General features: G+C 35.2%; 1 protein-coding gene and 1 long non-coding RNA gene across 2 annotated transcripts; both read left to right on the forward strand.

Annotated features, from left to right (window-relative positions):
* Positions 1–278: 278 nt before the first annotated feature.
* On the forward strand, positions 279–1471 carry LOC134844204 (uncharacterized). The gene is made up of 2 exons (XR_010162670.1): positions 279–1102; positions 1171–1471. It is a non-coding gene; the product is annotated as an uncharacterized LOC134844204 (long non-coding RNA).
* A 1580-nt stretch (positions 1472–3051) lies between these two features.
* Positions 3052–19902, forward strand: LOC134844205 (anoctamin-7-like). The gene is made up of 5 exons (XM_063860788.1): positions 3052–4805; positions 5253–5456; positions 5739–5959; positions 8168–8379; positions 19030–19902. Exons 1-5 carry the CDS (start codon positions 3263–3265, stop codon positions 19265–19267), a joined length of 2418 nt encoding a protein of 805 aa, XP_063716858.1. The 5' UTR covers positions 3052–3262; the 3' UTR covers positions 19268–19902.
* Positions 19903–22674: the final 2772 nt, after the last annotated feature.

Consider the following 22674-nt stretch of genomic DNA (forward strand, 5'->3'; position numbering starts at 1 on the left):
CGCGAATTGTAAGTGGTTCAAATTTTCGCGGTTGATTATGGTTTTTTTCTCAAGTGCATTTCAAATGCACTTGCCAAATGGAAAGTACAATACTCTCCAATAAAAAATTGAGTATTGCGTAAAAAATTTAAACGACTTCTAGTATCAAAAATGGACGTTAGTTTTCAGATTTCCCAGGGGAATAAAAATTTTAGCAAAGAGCAATTATTTTCATGATCTGATTTTTGTTAGAGATTGTTTAACCAGCATGGTAAAAATCTGTTTTGTAGACCCAGGAATGAGTTTTCAAATTCTTTTTTAATCTAAGATAATTCGGAGAAATTAGAAAATATATATGCGATTTTTGTTTCTTCTTGCTTTAAGGTGTTGGCAAAATGTGTTTTGATGAGCTCTTCATAAGCAAAACTGTTCTTTGTTTCTCTATTTTCAAGCACCATCAGCAGGCTTATCAGCAAAGGCCAGACTTTTTTGTTTTTTTTTGCGCTAGTTATTAAGCGTTATCAAACCAAAACAGTTTTTGGTGAACAATCTGTTTAATATGATTTCCATATTTGCTCGGTTTCAAAATTTACTAAAGCTCCATTATTTTGGCTGGTCGGTTATCCACCCAAGTTTTGTGTGCTAAGTTACCGCTTGATAAGTTTTGTTTCAATACTATTTGAACTCTGGGATTTGTGTTCTCGTTATAGAAGCAGTTCAAGTTGCTCGCTATAATGATAATATTATAACGCTTACTAATTTAGAACATTTTATATGGCATACCTTTAAATTGTAGATGTAATTTCCAGTCATTTTCATTCTGTTTCGGTATAACTCTCCGGATATTTGCGAAATTTTAATCCAATGAGTTCGGTAAATATAGATTTAAAATGTTTCCGAATGGTCTGAGCGCTAAGTTGCTCGTCCACATCTTTGACAGCTCAATTTTGATCAACAGGTTCGCGCGAGTTAAAGCAGCCAGGAAAGCGAGAAACAGACGGAGACATACCCCAGGCAAATACCGAACTATTCAAGTGGATGACGGCGACTGGGTAGAAGAAGGACAGATTTTGGCGCTGCAAAACACTTATGCTTTCTATCCTGGAGTTAATGTTAACACCGGGTAAGAATTTACAAGAAAAAATTCGCAATCAACGATTAGCAAGTCGTTCATGATAAGATTTTTTGTAGCTATGAAAAGTACAGTAGACGAGCACTTACAGCGGCGTGTCCAGGCTATGTCCGGTTCACAGTTGATGAATTTGTTCCTCCTTCGGAGTCTCAGCTGAATACGGTGATAAAATCCCGCAAGACAACTTCGCTTATTGGGCGTTTTCTTCACATCATTACACCAAAGTTACCCAACAGGTTCCGGTTGATCAGCTTGACTTAACAAATAACTGTTGAAAACTGTGTTGGTTTGTTGAATCGTTATTGCAAAGTTTATAGATTGGTGGGATTTCTTTCTGCTTAAATTTAAATTGCTTCAAAATTGATTTTGATAAAAAGAAATGGAAGAAAACCTCGCAATAGGGCTTCATTTACTACATTTTGAATGATTTTTTGTTTTCCATTGTTTAATTGGCAGCAAAATTATTCGACTGCGTTTTAAAACTTGAAATAAATCTGACCTCGAAACTGGAATTAATTACCCTTGCGATAAGCAAGGGTATTGCAATCAAGTAGTAGTTTTTGTTTCCCCGTGAAGAATTTTGTTCACAGGATGATCTTCAATTTGAGATCTCCTTTTTTTCACCACGTTGCACGTTTACCACCTCGTATTATTGTGTCTAGAGTTGATGCGTTACTAGATCTAAAGGTAAAAAAGTTTCAGATGTAAAAAATTGTTATTTTTTGTAGGCGTTATTGATTTCGGCCCAATTTTTTTGGCTGATTTGCCGGGTGATTTTGTTTAGAACATTCTATTCAATTGATTATGACGCTTGCGATTAGCAAGCGTTATCAAATCCGAAAATATACTTTTTTCGGGTTAACAACTAGTATAACAAAATCATGCTCACCTTCTTGAAAAATAATTTAAACTGCTGAGTAAGAAAACTAGTAAAAGGCTAAGGGACCGGTCAGCACCTGTTTTTTAAACCTAATCTATTAAGTATCAAAAATGTTCGGCCTATGGGTTGTCTGCTTGTGGTTTGTCTGCCTCGTTGCCACATTTTATAAACTTTTTTATGTTGTATGATATTTTTTTTGTAATTGAAAGTGTTTTTTGATTATTTATGTAATTTGTTAATCTTACACTTGCATCTTACATTTGTTAATCTTAACTAATTTTTTTTGGAGAAATCCTTTTTTAAAGCCTAAATGACCAATTTAACAAGTTATCATCTTTTTATTCGATCGCTTTCTTCGCTCGAAATTAGACAAAAAAAAAAAATTACAAATCGGTTTTTCTCGACACTGGAAACATTTTTTAGAAATTTTTAATGTTCGAAATTTTTTTATTGGTCCTCAATATGATATATCAATCAACCCTGTCCGATGATTATTTGTGGTACCTGATTTGCGTGGAAAAATAACTAAAACACACCCGAATACAAAGCGAATACAAAGTTCCTCCCCATTTTCAGTGTTCGGAACAAAAAGATAATCATTTCCATGTTTTTTGATCAAAGCAAAAAATTTTTCAGCTAAAAGGGGCAGTTAGAAAATTTAGTGCTTTGTCCTAATATACGAGTAGTTTTCTTTTCATTTAGTTTTTGGCTGCTTTGTAATTAGGTTAAAAAAATTCTTTTTTTATTTGCTTTGCTGATTATTGCCCTGAAAATGTGTTTGGATAATGCAAGTTCTGAAAAAACAGTTCAGATCAGATAATTTCATGTCAGTCTTATAAATCCTGCGCTCAACGATTATTGTAAATTGGACGATATTTGTTAGTTCGCACAACTAAAACTAGAAGCAGCGAATAGAAAAACACGTTGAGTTTATAACTTGTTAATCTTTAAAAATTAGCCATGCTTCAACAGATCGAGAAGATTGTGTTCGATAATTGATTTTCTTGGTGGCTTGGCTATGTTTTTGATAGTTTTGATTTTCGAATTTGCTGGTGGCATAAAAGTAAGAGCCATTTACAAATCGTACTGAATATTGTACAAAACGTGTTGGCTCATTCTTTTGAAGTTTTCATGTGTTGTCAAAAATTTACGTTTTGCTTAACTTAATTGATCGACCACCTTGCTAGCTCAAATCGTTCACAATTTAATAAACACAAATAGTATATGGTAACCACAAGTCATTTTGAATTTCTTTGACTTGATTGTGTGGAATGTCTCGAGAGCACGGATACAAGTACTTATCTGATGGTATACGGAAGGTAGACTATGTGCTGATTCACACGGATGTTGACGAAAACCCGGAAGATGAAAACGTCGAGGAGTCGACACGTGAACTCTTTGAATCTGATGAGATCCAAAAGGCACGGCAGTATCGAGAGACGTTCGTGGACGCCCTGACTAAGAACGGGGACCTTGACATGGAGCAAGTGAGGTTGCCAAATGCGGAATACATCTGCACTTTGTTCCACCTTCCGCCCCAAACTGCGTTCAGAATGGCAGAGAAAACGAAGTTGTTATGTCCACTTGCAGTTGATATGGGTACTTCGGTGGATACTGATTCCTTCGAGGTCTCACAAAAGGTGGCGGACTGGTGTCAAAGCAAGGTTAGTGACAATCTACCGTTTGAAATTGAGGAGACATTCCAGGCACCATTTGACATGCGAGATATGACGAAGTTTTTGAATCACGATGATCCGGACAGGTTCTTGACGCCCACTAATAGGAGTTTTCTGGTGTACAAGATAATGGAAGGTACAGCCTATGGGGATAGACACAAAGGAAAGGTAGGCATAAAACGAATGATTAATGACGGCCACTTCAGTGGTGCATTCGCACTGCACTCGGGACCCCTGCAGCCCATGGGGTCCGACAACCTGAGAAGTGTGCTTCGAACATACTGGGCGAACGGTTGGAAGTTATGGAAAAGTCAACCCCTGGACCACGTCAAACTGTACTTCGGATCCAACATCGCCTTCTACTTTCTCTGGCTGGGATTCTATACTCGTATGATGATCTGGCTAGCGCTTTTTGGATTTCTGATCTTCGCGTATTCCATCATCTCACTCCCTGCTGATCCTCAGATTGACTTCATCTGCAACAGCAATCTGACAATGTGTCCACTATGTGACCAATGCGAACCCTATCCATTATCAAACAACTGCATCTACTCCTATGTGTCGCACATCGCAGATAATAATGCAATTGTAGTATACGCCTTCATTGTGGGCATCTGGGCACTTCTGTTCTGTAAATTGTGGAAGCGAACTCAGGCAGCGTACGCGTTCAAGTGGAATGTTTATGAGCTGGACGAGGAGTATGGAAACATCCGGCCCCAGTACGCGGCTTTGGCTACCCGAACTTGGATCAACCCGATTACAAACCAGAAGGAACCTCATTTCCCGAGGTGGCTGAAAACTCTGCGAACTCTTTCTGCTTTCAGCGTCATATCTCTCATGGTGATTGTCGTGATCACTTTCATCGTCATGTGCATATTCTACCGGGTGTTCATAGCGTCCGTGTTCAAGAACATGTCTCTGATCCAGCCGACAATGATGGCTAGTTTCACAGCGGCTATTATCAATTTAATCTTCATCATGATCTGTAACCTGGTCTACGATCAGTTGGCGACTAAACTGACCGACTGGGAAATGCACAGGACGGAAGAGGAGTATGACGACTCCTTGACCTTGAAGTCTTACGTGCTGCAGTTCGTCAACTACTACAGCTCAATAGTATACATCGGATTCTTCAAAGGTACTAAGATCAAGATATAGAAATACTTATTTTGGGCCGTTTAGTACATAAGACCCGAGAATAAAGCTATAAAGTTAGTAGACAATTTTTTAAAACTGATAAATGATTGGTTGAGCAGCGGTTTTGTTTTCTTATACTTGCAAGAAACCGCCTAGCGTTTTTTTTTCCATAAATTAGTTCTAGTAAGAATGATGGAATGGCTGCTAAGTTTTTATTTATGTCGCCTGAAAACTAAATATGTCGCCTGAAATCTCCTTTGAGGTATCTCGCAATTTAAAAGCCTTAAGAAGTACTTTAGTAGTGTCTTCAGCATTGCAATGCATAAAAATTCCAGTAGAAACTAATCTTTTTCATTGGCAGAGTCATCGCATAAGCGTCAAAATGAATAATATAACTTTTTCGATTGGAAAAAGCATTATGAACGATGGACAGTACCTTTGATTTCAGGAAAGTTTGCTGGAACTCCAGGAGAGCACAAAATGGTGCTTGGAACAAGACCGGAACAGTGCACAGGGAGTTGCATGGTAGAGCTAGCTATCCAACTGACTGTGATCATGATTGGAAACCAGCTGCTCAACAATGTCATGGAGTTTGCGAAGCCCTTGATGTTGTCTATGTGGAGCAAATTCAGTGCCGGAAGGAAAAGCAAAAGTATGATATACTATGAATTTTGTGGTTACCAGAATCATTCTTCTTAGTTGTGATTCGCTGTGAAAGAACTTATTACGTTGACCTACATACCACATTTGTTAAAGCTAAAAGTTATGCAACTTTAAATGTCTTTGGCAGAACAAAAGTGCTGACAATTGTTTCGTTAAAGTGTGGACAATAATGTTAAGTTAGAATAGATATCTAGATTAGTGTCACTTGTATAACTCCACATAAGCAATTGAAGTCCACCATGTTGCAGAGTTAAATAGTCTTCCTTGTCAGATAGCAGAAGTTCATCTGTGAACACTGAAGATGGCATCAACCTGCTGGAAGAGGGAGTGTTCAAGCCAGACTTTTACGGTCTGTTCGGGGAGTACCTGGAGATGGTCATCCAGTTCGGATTCTGCACCATCTTCGTCATCGCACTCCCGCTTGCCCCTCTGTTCGCCTTGCTGAATAACATCGCCGAGATCAGAATCGATGCAAACAAACTGCTCGCGCAGGTGAGTGTAACAGCGTCGCTGAAAATTAAGCTGTGAACCGTCTCTGAAAATCTCTTAATTATATTCCTGCATGATACGAAAACTACAATTTATGAAGTTGTTCTTTTTTTTTTTTTTTTTTTGTGAGCATCGTTGTGAGCACTTGGTGTAGGTTAACGACTACGCTTGGGACGGAAAACGTTTTCTATGATAAGTTCACTGGATGTTCAATGATAAGTTGACAAACAGTTTACAAACATATTTTTGTTTTATGTATTTTTAAATTTCTTGAAAAAGTTAAGAATAATTTTGGGTAAAACTGAAAATAATCGGAGCTTTTTATTTTTTTCTTTAATCTTTTGGCGAAATCATTCTTAGTACTTGGTCATCAGAAACTATAGTGTGTTCATACTTGTACTTATTTCAGTGTGCTCCAATAAGCTACAGGGTAGCTTATATAGGAGGCAGAGACCAAACAAATTGAGACCAAAATTGATTATCTAGCATCATGAACGGATCTTAGACCAAGGGTTTAGTTCATAAAAAAAGATTTTGTGCAATGATGCAATACATCAAAACAGAACTCAAATGTGTGTATCAAGAAATTTTAAACAATTTTGTTAAATTGGTACCTATTTTGGGTTTCATCAACATTATCTAATATATGCATCTTTTTGAATAAGTTATACATTTTATCAATCTGAATGCAAGCGTATAGTTAATGCCTGTGCCTCTTAAGTATTGAAGCTTAGCTTCTCTAAATGATAATCGAAATGTTTAAATATAAACTAAAAGACAATTGAATTTTACTTATTTGCAACAGTAAAAGTACCTGTAGGGGTTGAATTGATGTTGTGCCTTTTATTTTTTCTGGAGTTTTATTTCGTCAATTCGGTTTAACCTTCACGATTTTTATTCGTCACTTGGCGCTTTTAATCGTTTTAGGAATGATTTGTATTTATCATTTGTCACTGGTTTGAATCATCTTTCTGTCTCTGTGTTTTTGATTTCTGTCAGTTCGTTTTGTTGCACAGTCTTTCGGATCGTTTAGGGATCTTTCATTGTTTACTGGGAATGATATTGGCTAGTTTTTGCCACTTCATCAGGATTTTTTTTCTTGACAGTTGTTAATTGTAGTAATAAAGCCCATATTGTGTACTTTGCTCTGATTATCGGCATCCCGCTTCGATAAACTTTAACGGATAAAGATGGGTTTTCGTTTCTTAGCATTCAGGTTTTCGGTACATCCAAGAAGTTGCTTCTAGTGATATATGGCTTTTTTCTAGGCTATTAGTGGGTGGATAGAAATATTTGCCTTTATTGAAAGGATGACATGACCTGTTATCACAGGGTGTAACCTTCCTTGATTTGAAGACTTTTGTCGAGGAATTCGTAGATGCTGTAGCAAAGTTTTTTCAAATCAAAAGTTGCATTTCAAATATAAAACAATTTTCCGAGCTGTAGCGCTTCATTTCCGATAAATTTTCTTCTAAGCTCTTCACTTCGTTTTTCAAATCACAGTAGCCTCAGTTTGGTTGCTGGTAGTTTCAGTCTTATGCCTCAACTGATCAAGTATAATTCAGGATTGGTTTAACTAAGACGTCACAGTTTGCAGAATCCAATTTCGTCATGATCTCTTGGACAAGATCAATACGGATTTCTGACATCTTAAACTATAAGTTAATTTTATCACAACATTTAGGCAACAGATAAACAAAAATGGTCGTTCTATCGTTTATCGGATTATGTTTTTTCGGTTTATTTACTGCATCATGTGATTTTCTTGTGCTGTAAGTTTTTAATTTAGTTGCAAGTGTTTTTGATTTACTCAAGTGTTTTTTTGTTTTTAATTTGTTGATGCACTAGTCCAGATTTTGGGAGTTAACCCGAGATTTTTGTAATTGTAGTTTTTTTGACTTTTTTTGAATTGCTTGGACCTCATGGGTTCCGTTTCATTTTTTGGCTTCTAGCTGCAGTGCTATGTTTGTGTGATATAGCAAGTGATACCAAGCTCAGCTTCGCCTCTGTGTGAAAATGTGTATGAAATTAATTTAAAAGCTGAGCCTTGTTAAACAATGATTATTCCGAGTCTCAGATGAGTGTTTGGATATCATAGGAAAATTTTATGTTCCATGCGAGTTATAATGTTCAGATATATCTATGTTCTGTTGGTTTTCAGATGATTTGTAATAGATTAGGTTTAAATGTTAGTAAAGGAGTTTTTTTCAGACGCGTCGTCCTGTGACGAAAGTCGTCAAGGACATTGGAGCTTGGCAATACATTCTGGAGACAGTGAGCATTATCGCCGTGGTGGCCAACGGCTGTCTCATCGCATTTACATCAGATTTCATCCCCCGAGTCATCTACGAACACCAGAACCATGGATCTATGGACGGGTTCTACAGCAAGAACCTCGTGGCCTACAACATGACCGGAGACTAGTAAGTTCTGGTTTAAATGAGAAATTTTAATCCAATTTGGCTATTTATCACCTTACGATTATCTTAAATAATTACGCTAAGAAGTAACAAAAGTACCGGAATCAAGTGGAAATCCAGCACTTGAGGTCCCTATGTGACAGAAGATCCTTCTTAAAGCCTAAAAATGAAGGTTGTTAACAGTCATATGAATCATTCCAGATATTCCATGTAAGTCATTTAACCTCGAAGTCTAAGCATTTTGGTGACAGACATAGACATTGAAATTTGAATGATGATTATTCGTTTTAATATTATTTGTGAGAACAAGTATCTTGTAATCGATATATATTTTTTCGTAGACAGTTTCTTATATTTTCAAGAAAGTGGTAACTGATGGAAATTTACGGGCTCTTAATTTGCTACTGGCTCATAATAAGGTGTCTATTGAACCAGGGTATATGAGCATCCGACTTGAGTTGTAGATGAAAATTTCCCGGAAATTGAATTTCGGCCTGAAGGGTGTCTACTTAATTTTATTCGGCATAACTGCCGCAGTTTTTCTGGCGAAGGTTACAGAATTTCCACTTGTTGTACGAGGGCCAATTTTTTTACGGTTTGCTTGATGCCTCTTTTTCTTGAAGTTTCTCCCGTTGATAGCCCGGAAATAATAACACGTCTGATTAGTGAGCGTTATAATATTAGCAGTTTTTTTTCAGGTGAGAAACTTGTTCAACAGAGTTATTGAATCATTTGATGGCTTGATTTATTATAAGTTCAAATTGAGCGTCTTATTCTACACCTTTGCCCTGGAAGTAAACTCCATGATTGGAACTACAGAGGTTCAAGGTTTCAACCCAGTCAGTTTTTTTTTTCTACTTCTTGTGCATATATTTGTGTATCGCAAGTGATGCGAATCTCTGCTTCGCCTCTGTGTGAAATTTATATCCGCCTGTTTTCGTTATCCGCTTGTGAGATTGTTGAAGAATGAAGAGCGGAAAAAGTTACCGGTTGATCCAGTTTTCTCGAATTGGTAAAATTTTTATCAAAAAAGTGTCCATCATGAAAGATTAATGAAACTAAGGGAGCTCTGAGATGATGTTTTTATTCTAAAATCGATTTTTTTAAAATAAACAGATGTCTGCCATTTACGCGAGCGATGGGCGTAATTGGCAGACAACTGTTTCTTGATTCGGTAATTAACAGTTCTTGATCTGCGATGCTTTTATTTCATCGATGAAGTAATTGGCTTGCCTTTTTTCTCGAGAAATACATGAAAAAATATTGACCGAGGTTCACTTTCGAACTACAAGTCTCAAGAAACATCAAAGAAGTCTGAAGATTCCGGAAATTATTCTGACTAGAGGAATTTTGCTCTCTGGTTATGCCTAATGGTTGGAAATATCTGGTTGCATTGGTCTTTTTTAATTTTCTGTCTTCATGTTGTATTCCGTTGGTTCTGTCTTCCTGCCTTCTGTTAGTATGAAAATTAGCGAGATATTCGGTTGTAAGGACCCTTATTACCAATTTTTAGCAGCATTTTCACCATAATTCAGCTGCATAATTGATTATTTTGAAGGGCTCTTTTCCAAATATAGATAATGTTAAGTTATCGCCTACGTGAATTTTAAGGCTTCAGCTGAATATTGCTTCAGTATCTTCGATCTGAGTTCGACTACTCTTTTTATCATTACACGGTGATCTTGATTCCAATTAAAGTTATCTTTCTCTGCCTAAGGGGACTTAATGACTTCATTAGGTGATTATTAGTCTCACAACATCAACCCCTGGGGCCCAGCTTCTACACGCTTTGTGAAAAGCGAAGACAATTATGCCTTGCGTAATTGGTAGCTTTGACCCCGCAGTCTTAATTCGCTACCGATTTAATATAGAAACCCATTGAAGCGAAACGACTATTTTGAGCTTCAAACAGATTATGGCAACCTTGACTTCAAGTTTTTGATTGCATTGTCTTTGGCCTGAGTTTAATGGTCAATTAAATGCTAAATTGCTTCGGGAAGTTGTTTTTAAATGTCACTTTGTTTCTTTAAGGAAATTCAAAGAATTTGCAGAAAATGCCAAACTGCAATCAAAGTTACTTTGATAATACAAATGACCGTAAGATTGGATATATGCGACGGTTTTGATTCAGATATGCTAAACTAAGCCAAAAATATTTGTCTGATTTATCTCTGAAACCACGCACGTGCTATAGGAATGAGCAGAAAAAAGGGTAACTTCCCAAATGGCATAATTCCCAAATGGCATAAAAATGGAAACTTTTCCCAAATGGCATAAATTTCACAAGTTTTCATTGTAATTTAAACGTTTTCTTTCAATTTCTAACTCTAACATTTTGTCAGGAACGAAAGCATGTGAACAAGATTTGTAATTAATTGCTTCCAAACAAATTTAAGCCACAGGTTTGCCGAAAAAATTTGACCACAAGAAGCTTATTAATAACCGCAAGCTTATGCTTCTTGCTTTTGATAAAAAGTTCTACAAGTTTTTCACGATAAAATGTCAATCAACATTTGAATTGACAATTTGACTAATTTTCTCACATTGTTCACGAAAAAATTGTTCTCGATTTTTCCAAAGCAACTGTTGCATGAAATTTATGTCATTTGGGAAATATTTCATTTTTATGCCATTTGGGAATTATGCCATTTGAGACGTAATCGAAAAAAGTATCTAGTCATAAGTTATGCAGTTAATTGCGGAATGATAGCAACTTTCACCGAAGTTTTCAAGTATTGTAATGAAATGCTTCAACAGGCCAAATATTGAAAGCGATTGATTCCTCGACTGTTAATTGTTGAGAAGGTTCATCCGATTTGTAACAAGAATACCTTCACAGAATCTTTGCTTTAATTACAGCTTGACGAGTAAATGTGGGTTCAAATTTCTACCTCAATTGACCGCTGGTGTGGGCTGAAAAGTTAAACGAATCAATCAGACGAAGTTTGTACTTGGTCATAAAAAAATTGGTTCCCGTATAAATCGTATAAATTAAGCGATAAAAAAGTTGACATTGGCATGTAAGGCACTCGGGAACTGCTGCTCTTGAATTCGGCACGAGTATTATAATTCGCGTGAATAATTTTTTGTCCTAATCCAGGAATTGAAATTAAATTTGGAAAGCCTCTGTTAAAGCTAACTCAATTCACCACTTACTTTTGATATAAGTTTTTGATATGGTTGATTTTTACCCGATTTGCTCCCCCTTTGCTTTGAAAAATGAAAAGAGGAATGTTTTTGATGTCAGTTTCAATTAGCTGATGTCCGACTTTCCTATTTTTTGCAATCTTAAACGCGATTGAAGAGGACCTAGAATCCTCCCTAGTTGACTTAATTCATTTCCATGAGCTTGCAAGAGTGGGTGATTTCTAGGTGGTGTAAAATCGACCAAAAAGTGGAGCCCAGCTATTGAAAAATATGGTGTACTCAATAGGGTGTAATATTATTTCGGTTGGGGGTATTATTTTTGGCAGGGTGTATATCTTATATATTAAATGTAACTCCGACTGCGCTATGGATGCAATGTTTAACTGAACGCAATGTTTTAGCTTTGTCGAATGCAACGTTCAAAAATTCTTAAGGCTCTAAGCCTTAAGAAAAGGCCAAGAATATTCTAGAATTTTCAAATTTTCTTAAGTCTGGAATATTCTAGAATTGTTTTTGACAAAAATTCAATTCGGTAGACAATTCTTCAAAAATTCAATTCTTCAAGGCTAGACATTGCTTGTCCATTTTTTCCGAAATTTGCGTTCTTAGGTTGATTTCATTCTGAAACGAACCAACTAAAAACATCAGCCTCCCAGCTAGAAAAACTAGCTGTTTGCTAACCGATTTGCACTATGAATTATTTTGAAATTTTCAGTTTAATCGCTTGCATAGCTTGCTTAGAAAAACGAACTTTTCGCCAATCGATTTATTATGTGAAAATTTGAGATAAATCAAAGTTTCCTTGCTTCAATAGCGTCCTTAGAAAAAGTTAAGCTTTTCGTACACCGATTTGCCCCTTTAAATAATTTAAAGAATTCAAAGTTTCATCGCATGAATCGTGTGCTCAGAAAAACGTTGAAATATTTCAAGTTATCTCATAGACCGAATCGTTTTGCGAAAAGCTTAAGTTTTTAAAGCAAAGCTTTCGCAAACATTTTGTCAGCAAGTTTTTTGCAAATTAACTTTAAAGAAACTTTAATTTGAAGTTTTCAGAGATTTAATAGCTCGCTTAGATAAATTTAAGCTTTTCGCATAACGATTCAGTCTATAAAACAACCTGAAATGATTCCAAATTTTATAGCTTTAAAAGCTTGCTTAGAAAGTTCATTTTTTCCTGAACCGATTCAGTCTATAAATTAACTTGAAATAGTTCAAAGTTTCATAGCTCTAAAAGGTTGCTAATTATTTCAAAGTTTCAGCTTGAATAGCTTGCTTAGAAAAACTTCAATATTTCGGGAACCGATTCATTCTACGAAACCTAAATTTTTTCAAACCGATTTACGATATGGCTCAACTTGAAATTGTTCAAAGTTTCATTGCTTGGATAGCTTGATCAAAACACTTTTTTGCGAGCCAATTGATTATTGCAGGCGGGCTTGCTAGTATTATTTAAACATAACGGCAAATGCTCTATGGACGCAATGTTGAAGCAATTTTTATAGGGAACAATGAATCTCGAAAGTCGTTAGGGACCACGTGCAAGTTATAAGCATGAAAATTTTAGAAGTATTTTTTCAATCTGAAGCTTAAGATTTATGTTTACGTCAAGGACAGATGTCTAGGCAGATTGTCCTTAATTTTGAGAAACCTTACATCAATTTTATTTTTGAATTATATTTTTTCATTCACAAAACTGAACTTGTAGTTGAATGCCATCGGGGTTTTCTTTTAATATTGAGATTCTACTGCCAAAACTTGGCCTTCCAGAAGCTCACATTTAATCGAGATATTGACAATTTTTAAAATCTTTCAAAAATTCTAATAAATAGAAAAATCAAAAGTATTTTCAAGTTCAAAATTTATACCCGGATTTGAATGCTAACGAAAGTGTAGTTCAGGGTTGCAATTTTCTTGCCAAAATTTGGCCTTCTAGAGCCTTGCAGTTAAAAGATGGGAAGGATTTTTGAATCTAAAATTCTTAAATTTTAAAGAAATATATGATAAAATTGTGTCTTTATTAGTACTTAATGAGTGAGATCGAAGATACATGATATTGGCTTAAGTAAGGTTGGCCTATTTTAGCCTGTGATTTTTTTTTCATCACAGCGCACCAAAAATGTGATTTGATCGATTAAAAAAAAACAATTTTGATTTTTTATTTTACTTTGCCTGATTGTAACAAATACATACTTATGGCAGGCGTTTTTGGGTCATATGGCTCCATTCCCCTTTTTATTTGAGTCTTTTTACAAACGATGAGTTGATCAATATCTGTTGGTGGTTTCACGGAGAAGTTTGTTATTTGTTTTTTTTTTCAACGCTATGAAACAATTGGAAATATTAATTCACGCTACAGTTTAACTTCAAAATTTTGGCAAATCATCGCTCAAATGGCTTGCCTAGAAAATTACCAATGTTTGCACTAAAGTTCATGCTATAAAAACATTTGAATTCGAATCAAATTTTTTGAAATAGTTAAATTCAGTGCTTGCTTGAGTAGATTCCGTCGAAATACCTAAAGTTTTGCTACGATTCACAATATGCAATAACTTGAAGTTATTCAAAGTTTTTTGCTCGAAAAGTTTTCTCAAAATAAATGATTTTTTTTTCGAGCCGGTTGGTTAAGGGAGACGGGCTTACCAGTTGTTTTATATTACACTTGCGAGAGCAAGTGTCTTGTAATCGGGAACAAGACTTTTCCCCGTAAACAACTTTTCTTACACATTTGTAATTGTAATTGATGTTGCTTTTTTATCAAACCTTTGCATCTTCCAGACCCCATCGCATTTGGTCGGGAGGTTAAGCAGTTGCTTCTTCAATTTATTGTCAGGGGTTCCATTTCCGGCCGGATTTTTTTTTTCGGTGCCCGAAATTGAATTTTTTTCCGTGAAAATTGATTAGTCAAATTATAGTTTGTCGGCTTATGTTTTTTCGGCTTAGGTGTCATTCCACACTTTTTTTGTCGCTGTAATCAGTTAGCATTTTAGTCTCAAGTTTGGTTGTTTAACTACTGTAGTTTTAACTACTGTAGTTTTTTTGTGTTTTTTTTCCCGTAGAAGTTTTGTTCGGCCTGAATGATTTCGGTTCTTGGTTTGTAGGCTAAGTAAACTTGTTTTACATCGCTTTGAAGATAGAAAATGATTATTCTTGTTGTTAATAAATCAGTTCGGTTGGTAGTATGAAAGTATTAACGTATGGTAACAAACAAATTCCTTTTGCATTGTTTGTGTTCGTTTTTCGTATTAATTGGCGTGTAACCACGTGTTGTCGGCTTAGTAAATGCTTGTAAAATATAAAAGCTTGTTTAATGATAATGGTTGTTTTTCGTCTGTTTTTTGTGAGATTTAATTTTTCGTTTTTCCAAAGCAAATTGTTGGTCTTTTATGACCATATATATATATATCCGTTGGCCTTTTTTGTTTTCGGATCGATTGGGCTCTTACCACGTGTTGTTGGCTTAGTGGGCGATCGGAAAGTACTAAAAGCATGCTTATTGACAGTGTTTGTGTTTCCCATCTGTTTTTCTCAGATTGAATTTTTGATTTTTTCAAGTTTTTGAGGACAAACTCCTTTACTATTTTTGGTTTCAGATCAATGGATATCTAGCCGCATGGTTTTGGCTTTGTTAAATCTCGGAAATTGCTGAAAGCTTGTTTAAAGCCAATGGTTGAATTTCTCGTCTGTTTTTCTGAGGTCTTATGTTTCGTATTTCCAGAAAAAAAAATGTTTTTCAAGTTTTTTCGACTCTGTTATTTCTGTCTCACTGACTATTTGGTAGCATACAACGCTATCCTTTCGTTTTTATCGCAAGTGATGCGGAGCTCCGCTTCGCCTATGTGTTTAAATTAGGTTTTTTACGCGCGATGTGTTCACCTCAGAGAAAGCTCGTAATGGTTCAAGGGTGTTATCAAATGAAGACCTATTGGTTTTGATTTCAGTGTTTGAAAAAATTACAAAAATTGACTGACTGCCAAAAAAACTGCATTGTTACGCGCGATGTGTTCACCTATGAAACTATTGATCCAGTTTTCTCAAATTGGGTTAATTTCAGTACGTACATCATAGACTTTTTCCGGATATAAATGTAATCAATAGAATCATTTGGTATCCTGGTATATAATGATTTCAAGTTATCTAGCGTCTCCGGCTTTCTTAGTCTGCTAACTTAGTCTGGAGATAACGAATACGCCTGGGACTGCAGTGGTCCTGAGTTTGAATCTGACCATGGCCTGTTTTTTTTTCAAACAGGAGTTCTTCCTGTTCAAAAACCATTGTAGGCCTATGATTTGTCAGTTCATGTTTTGTCGGCCTTGTTGCCACATCTTATATATTTTTTTCGCTGTGCAATTTTTTAAAATTGCTTTTAGTGTTTTTATTTACTCCTGCATCTGACATTTTTTGTTTTGTTTTTCTGTTCTTAAAAACTTTATTTGGCCCAAACTATTTCAGCTTAGTGACCTAATTTTGGATAGTTTTGAGGGAAAAATAATTTTTACGGTCCTTTCTGGATCGTGCAAAAGCTAAAAATCTCAGAATAGAAGTTTTTCGTGAAAACAATTTTGTTTTGGCTCAGCGGGATTGTACCCAAGGTTTTTTTGACTCAGTTGCCGCTCCATATATTTATGAATTTCATTAAACGACGTTGATTGCCATACTGTATATATTTCCTCAAATAGAAAATTATTCGACATGAATTTGTAGTTGTTCAGTTGGGGTTTTTTCAATTTTTTTTTCGGAATTAGTTTTATTTTTTCCAGTCCGCTAGCTTCCAATGCTAATTTTAAGTGATATTGAAACTTGTGCGAACCTCCGCTTCACCTCCTGTGTCAAATATGCAATCATAAATTGCAGCTTAAGTTTAAAGAATTTAAGGCCATATTTTTATTCTTTGAATTTCGAAAGCTTCTCTGAATTATTTTCTCATTAACTTTCTTGAGTATGTAATTTTGTCAGTCAACAAATTTTGAGCATAAATGTATTTTAAATACCCGTTTCATTGTAAATTAATCAGCTTCAATTTGGTAGAATTTTGGTTTTTTGAAAAATAAGGATTCGGCTTAGATTTTATCGGCTTAGTGACTATATATTGAAGCCTTTGATGAGCTAAATAAGTGTCTGATTCGTGTGTGTTTTTGTGAATTTAGTCTTTTCTTGAAAACGTATTTTCGAGTTTTCAAGTTTCTCAAAAATGTTTTTTTTTTCGTCTAAACGGGTGTCTGCTCAAGTATTGTAGGCTTTGTTACAGCTTGTAATTTTTTTTGATACAACTTAGACGATAAATTGGCTTAATTGGAATGTGTTTTGGAAGGAAATGAGTCAAATACTTTTCTAACTATAGGAGATCTAGCTTTATATCAAATCTTTATATGATTTTTTTTTGACTTTTTTACCGACTAGTTTTTTTTTTGCTGTGGTTGATTGATATCGCAAGTGGTGCGAAGTTCCGCGTCACTTCATTTTGATACATTTGATTTTCATTTTTGTTTGATTTTGAAATATTGCGTGTTAGTTTCTGTTCAGTGCGAAAAATCAGACGAATCTTTTACAAATCAATTGCATAAAAATTTGCCATAAGAAAAGAACAATCAACAATAATTTGGATTATAATTAATAGGGCTGATTCAACTACTGCAAAACAGCTATGCAAAAAACAACTGGCAAAAACGGACAATTAAAAAAACCAACTCAATATCTTCAAATTGGGAGTATATGTGATCGGATATTTTGTCCAGGGAAGCAAATTTTGCAGTCAATTTGAAGATAGTGAGCTGGTGTTGTTTAATGCGCCTTTTTTGCCAGTTTTTGTGGATAGTTGTTTTGCAGTATTCGAATCCATCCTCAAATTTATAATCCAAATTATTATTGATTTTTCGTTTTTTTTTATGACAAATTTTTTGCAATTTGTTGAAAGATTTGTCTAAATTTTGCAAGTGTTTAGAAGCACATAAAACTAATTGAAAGTTGTACGTCGAAAAGTATTTTTTTTTTTGAAATTTTTTAAAAATAGCCTTTTTTGTTTCATTCGATGGTTTTGAGAGCGAGTTATCTCAAATTGAAGTCATGCTCTGATTGCAAATGCAACCCTTGAAATGCTTTTGGAATATTAAACTCTTTATTTTTAAGACCCTCCTCGTTTTAAAAGAAATACCCCATGGGAGAAGTATTACTGAAAAAGAAAGTGGGAGGCATACAGCGCCTCCGAAATCAAACAATGAGCTCTATAATTAGAGTAATGTGATTTGCACTGTTTTCCACCACTGGGATATTAAAAAGTGGTACAAGCCAATAGGCCTTAGTGTTTTAGAGATTGTGAAATGCTTTGACTCCTTTCGCACATAAATCAGCAGTTTTTTTGCTAGATATCGAAACGGCATTGCGATTCTGTAATTGAAAATTTTCGTAAACCTAAAGAGGCAATTCTTTTGAATTTCTGCTCGCAATTTGTAGATTAATCTTTTGTCGTTTTGAAACATAGCTGTGACTAGAAAACATCGGGACATCGAATTTCTACGGCGAACACTGAAATTGATTCACATTTTTTTTGATACGGCTGTAAAAAACTAGTAGTTGGAGACGTAATTCAAACCATTTCAGCCACTTGGAATGATTATTAAATGTGACAGGATAAGACCTGAAGCTACTGCATTTTTTGAGTAATGATAATGTTACTGATTTGTATAGTGATTATTGTGCCTCTCATTTGGTATTAAAACATGGACACATCAGTGCACGAAATTAATCACATCAGTACACGCAATTTACAATTTTTTAAAATCTGAAGGAACATCAAAATCACGCTCATAGCTAAACTGAACAATAGCCTTATGGTATCCAATAACGAGCACCATCGTCAAAAGAACCCCAAACGCATTGCATGGTTGCTACGAGGTTATTAGTTAGACGCAAATACAAGTTTTCGCAACTTAATCGTCTGGAAGATCCGAAGAGGTTATTGAATCTGAAACGGGGAATATCGTGAGGCAATTTGATTCGACCGATCCAAATATACATTTGGGCTTTTGTGGTCAAAGTTCCGGTAGTTCCTTGACCATGGTCAGTTGGTTGCACTGAAAAATGCACCAAATTAACCATTCATTTTGCATTGATTTGTGCAAAATCACACTGAAGGGTAATTTTTAACTTTCCAATTTGTCGGTTAATTTGATTTTTGACTCTCCTTTTGTGGAGTTATTTTTGAGTTACCGTAGAGAATCTGGAAAAATTAAAAGCAATTTTTTAATCAGAAGTTGACAAATGGTCGTAGTTGATAATGTATACCCTTGTCATAAAGCGATAGTTCGTCGCCATCTAATTTGTCAGAAAACATTGAAAACTTATTTTAAATGGCCATTCTAGTGGTGGTAAACAGTTCAATATAGAATGTTTCATGAAAGAGTTATAATATTTTTGCGGATTAAAACGCGCAGCTGCAGTCGATGTCTGTTCTAAATGGTGTAAATTGTCGCCATGCCGGTGCTTTGAACAAAAATACATTATCTGTTTCAGTGCGAACACGACTTGCTACTACAAACACGACGTCTACGCCGACAGGTCCTCAGATTCGATGGACAAGTCTGACTGGGAGGTCCTGTTCGGAAGGATGGCATTCCTCGTCATATTCGAACACGTGCTCCTGTTCGTCGCGTTCCTCATCGAGGTCGGAATAGACGACGAGCCACAGTCGTTGACGTTGAAATTGAAGCGAAGGAAGTACATGCAGTCTAAGCATCTGAAACATCACTGAAATTTCATGGACCAGAGAAACCTCAAAACTAGAACATGTTCTCAAAAGTCATTTCAGCAAAAACATATAAAAAAGTTGCGACGAATATACAGTCAGTGTACGGCGGAGCTTAAAAAGTAAAAGCAAGATTTGATAACAGTATTTCCAACCCCATGCTCGCTGCAGATTGTGTTCTCTGTGTGCTACCATCCACCACCTGAGCTATTATTATTCTGTTCGACTATTTGAGAAAATGGTTGAGGCTAAATGTCTTCTTGTGAGATACTATCTTTTAGTGCTTTAATCTTAGACTTCCATTCTACCGCCATTTATTGCTTGCGTCAGCATAACATTTAAAAACCCTGTTGCAATCTGACAAATTGTTAAGAGCATGATTTACTAATACCATTTTGCTGTACTTAGGATGAGCGGTGTTTGAAAATCATGATGAAACGCTAGCGAAGATATTGTAGACTGCGCTGATTGAAATTTATGTAAATACTGAATACATCAAATCAGTTCTAATCTATTTTATCTTCCTTTCATCCAGTGAAAATGAATTAAACAATAATTCTCAATTTTTGAAGTTCTACATCTATGCGTTGTATAAATTAACAAAAGGAAATTTGTATATACTTTAATAAAGTTTCAATTTATGTTTCTTTTTAAAAATAAATCTTAGCAAATAGTCCCAATATTGTTAGCATTGAATGCGATCTCTACTGATATGAGGAAAACCAGGTGCCCTTTATAAGAGAAAAAGTGAATTTGACCTTTACCTATGATAGTATTGCCTCAATAAGTTCTAAAATGGGAATGATATTTGACTTGTCTCCATGACATTTGACCTTTCTCACATTTCTTGATCAAGGTACCTTAACTATCCCCATTGCGACGAGAAATTCATGAAGTGTTTCAGGTAACTTCCATGAACGTCAGGCGGATTTTTGGACCATATTACAGAAAAAGTCGCTTTTTCTATAAGCGCTTTCTTTTCACTCATTTTATGCAAATAAAAAAGTCCATCGATTTTCTCTCATTTGTCAGGAAAAATTTGATTACAATGAATTTTGATATTTGGTGATTTGATTTATTTTTAAGTTCTTTCAAAATTAATTTTCTGGAAGGCTGGCGCTAAGTACGCTCTCCAATTAAGAAAGCGTAAATGGCACGAAAAAACGTGAAATAATTTTATATTTGAGAAGTGGGTTTTAATTAAGAGTCGATAAATGTAGTTCAGACTCATATATGTCTATATAGGACTCAAATTTACTGTTTTTGCGGTTTGGTTTTTGTTGGTCCGGCTTTCGATACGAAAGTAACGGAATCTTTGTGCTCGGGGTGGTTTTTTTTTTCAGACAAATTTCGACTTTTTAACTAGCCATTTTTGACGGAATTTTTTTTACATCATTCGAAAGGTATTGTTGTCCTGAGCTCAAATTTGAAAAGATATTTCACCTGTGATCATTTTTCGTAAAGGTACGGGGGTGTAAAGATTGTCATTTCGGCCAATTTGGGACAATTAACGAGCGGTATATTTCGCGCTATTAACGCGTAAGCGGAGAGTTAATCCGTCTTAGAAATCGTTCCAAATTGGTTAAAAGAAGCTTATGTGCCATAATTGGTTTGTTACAAGGAGCGAAATCTATCCTTTTGTACTTTGTATGGCGTGTGGGGGGATGATTTTCATAAAAAAATTCAAACTTTAGAATTTTTTTTTTGATTTTTTTATATTTCATTGAATTTTTAAATGTTATTACTGCTCCATAAACCTTAAAAGGCAGTCGGAACATTCAGGGCATTAAGTTCAGTTCAATTCCTCTGTTAAAAGGAAGGCAATTGCAAACTATCGAACAGCAAAAGTGTTAAGGTCACGCAAAACGTTTCAATTTCGAAAGTGGATTTAATATTCCAGATTTCTTAGCGGAATAAAAAATTTAGGTATTGAGCCAGTTTTTCAAATATTTTTATATTTTTATTTTTCGTCTGTTTTGGTGCGAGTAAAGCAAGCAAGAAACGAAAAGTTCTGTAATAAACCCATATTTTTTTGGATTATTTTGTTTCAATCTGCGGAAAGTTTTTTCTTGGAGCTTAATTAAGCGCTTTTCCGCACAAAAACAAATCTGTTTCCTTTTTATTTACACGAGCTTAGCGTAGTTTAATACTACGAAGCAACTTTTCAGGTTGTAGTATTCTATTTTTCAGACTGGAGGTTTAATGCCAGTGTTATTTTTTTCTCTTTTTCGACCTATTTATTTTCTCGCTGAAATTTTTGAAGTGCAGCTTTGCTTCTGTGAAGTTTTTATTATTTAAAACAAATTGTACAGCAACCGGCAATTGTTGTTAGTGTTTACTTATTTTTTCCTTTCTGGATTTCGATTTTGTCTTAATTTTTTTCATATTTACAAATTTCAAAACGTTTCTTATGAAGCCATTTTTTGCCATCGCATCTTTCTACGATCTGTTTCTCCAGCCGATTTTGACTACCTCAAAAAAGTTTGTGGGCCGTCACTTGAGGTATCATTTTAAAGTTCTATTAGTCGTTATTCGGATTTAAAAAAACTCGGAATCTGAAAACAACGCTGGCCTCCAAAATATAATCTACTTGCTATTTTATTTCAGCTATCATCATCAATCATTCGAACAATTTTTTCTTCATCCGATTCATGCAATCGCACTTTCCAGAAACAGTAAAAAAAAATTGATTAGAAAAATGATTAAAACATTTAAAAAAAATTTGTTAACATTTTGGGCTTGGGCCAAAAATCAGCAAATTAATAGCTCTTTCAGTTCAACTGGAAAAGTATGAGGAAAACAATGCCGATCGATGTGTGCATTTATGTAGATGAAGTAATTGTCAGCATGATTCTGAAAACAAGCGAATGTTCAAACAGGACAACAACGCCTGATGTATCTTCAGAGGCGTTCAAATTTCACTTAGTCGAGAAAACACTCAATCTTTGTTTCGGAACTGTAACCATGCAATGTAACAGAACGAACGGAAATACGTCAAATGAAATTAGAGTGCAAAATTTTGCAGAAACTGAAACTGATACCGTTGCGGCAAATAGATGCAGTTTGATCGTCTCAAATCCTGTGTTTGACCCCAGCGTGCCAAAAGTACAGCAAAACTTTGGCCTTCCAGGCGGGCGCAGTTCGCTAAGTGTTGTGCAAAAAAAAGACACCGAAATCACAGAATGTTTGTTTAAACTGACAAAAGTGCAACTAAGTAAAGATGAAAATTTATCTGGTCTGAACTGTACTCAAAACTTTTTAATTTTGACTAAAGAATCTGAGCAAATCAAAGATCTAGATGATGAAGATGGTGAAAAGTTACACTGTCAAGGTAATGCGAGCTCCAATTTGGAAATTAATCTTGAATGTACGTCAGATTGCATTGATACTGATAATGATGATAGAGACGGAAA

This window comes from Symsagittifera roscoffensis, chromosome 1 (genome assembly GCF_963678635.1).
Source record: "Symsagittifera roscoffensis chromosome 1, txSymRosc1.1, whole genome shotgun sequence".
In the NCBI taxonomy this organism is placed as follows: Eukaryota; Metazoa; Xenacoelomorpha; order Acoela; family Convolutidae; genus Symsagittifera; species Symsagittifera roscoffensis.